Below are 1,058 nucleotides of genomic sequence, written 5' to 3' on the forward strand. Positions count from 1 at the left end.
CATCCAGGGCAAAAGCGAATATTTAAAACATTTCCAAAGACACAAAAAACCATTTCGCTATCAATGCAAACATCCCGGTTGTGGAAGAGAATACCGCTGTTCATCGGGATTTTCCAGACACAAGAAATCCTGTCAATACAAACAGAGTAAAAAAGTTCCTCAATTTTCAAGCAATCGCTGAGATGACATAACAAATATTCCATCAGAGCTTCTAAATTTTGCAAATTCAGCAGTTTTTAGCATTTTTATCTATCTGAAAATGAATGCACGCGAAAAATATGTTGTGAAATATCTATGACCATGGAGTGGAACAAATTGTTCACTTTCTTTGGCACAATGAAGTGATATCTAAGAAATGTTCATTCCAGGTCCAACGGGAGGAAATCCGCAGTTGGGACATACTTTGACAGACACACGAAACCATCATTTTGCCGGTCAAAGTTCAGTAGATCAACAAAATTGCTCAAATGATGTACATCCTTCAGAAAACTTTATCAACCTCGACAAGCCCGATGATAGCATCTTCAACGGTCTTAACATCCTCGACAATGTTGTTGTTGACATAGAAGATATTGACATCGACGATGTTATTGACATCCCCGACGACGTTAACATCCTCGACGACTTTGAAATATTTTGCCACAAATGAAAAGTATCTGCTTGCAGTATATCGAAATTATTTGTCTCTTCCCTCCCCCTGTCTTTCCCTTCCTTTCCGTTTATAAATTTTATAACAAAAAGAAAACTTGGTCATGAAAACTAACTAACTTTTTTGTCCTGCAAAAATTATCCAAGGATTTTATATCAAAAAGATTTACGATTTTGCAATACTTCATCGAGATATGGATAATGATTGCAAATCACCAGGAGAAGATGGTGGAGGATTCGATAGTGATATTTCCTTCGACTCCTGTTACAACACATTTTGTTTGCCATGTCAATCAACTACTGTTTAAATTAATGAATTAAAGTGAGGATTAGATAACTAGTTTTTTGAATTAGAATTAGTAATGAATAAACGAAATAATGTGTTATGTTAAATATAATAGCAACATTTA

The 1,058-nt window shown here is 35.0% G+C and overlaps 1 protein-coding gene across 1 annotated transcript; it reads left to right on the forward strand.

The window, feature by feature from the left end:
- Nucleotides 1–355: 355 nt before the first annotated feature.
- LOAG_19197 (hypothetical protein) lies at nt 356–607 on the forward strand (the record flags this gene model as incomplete). The annotated part of the gene is made up of 1 exon (XM_020451850.1): nt 356–607. A coding segment is annotated over one exon (252 nt), but the record flags the coding sequence as incomplete, so codon positions are not given.
- Nucleotides 608–1,058: the final 451 nt, after the last annotated feature.

The sequence above is a fragment of the Loa loa genome, assembly GCF_000183805.2.
Source record: "Loa loa unplaced genomic scaffold supercont3.2957, whole genome shotgun sequence".
Taxonomy (NCBI): Eukaryota; Metazoa; Nematoda; class Chromadorea; order Rhabditida; family Onchocercidae; genus Loa; species Loa loa.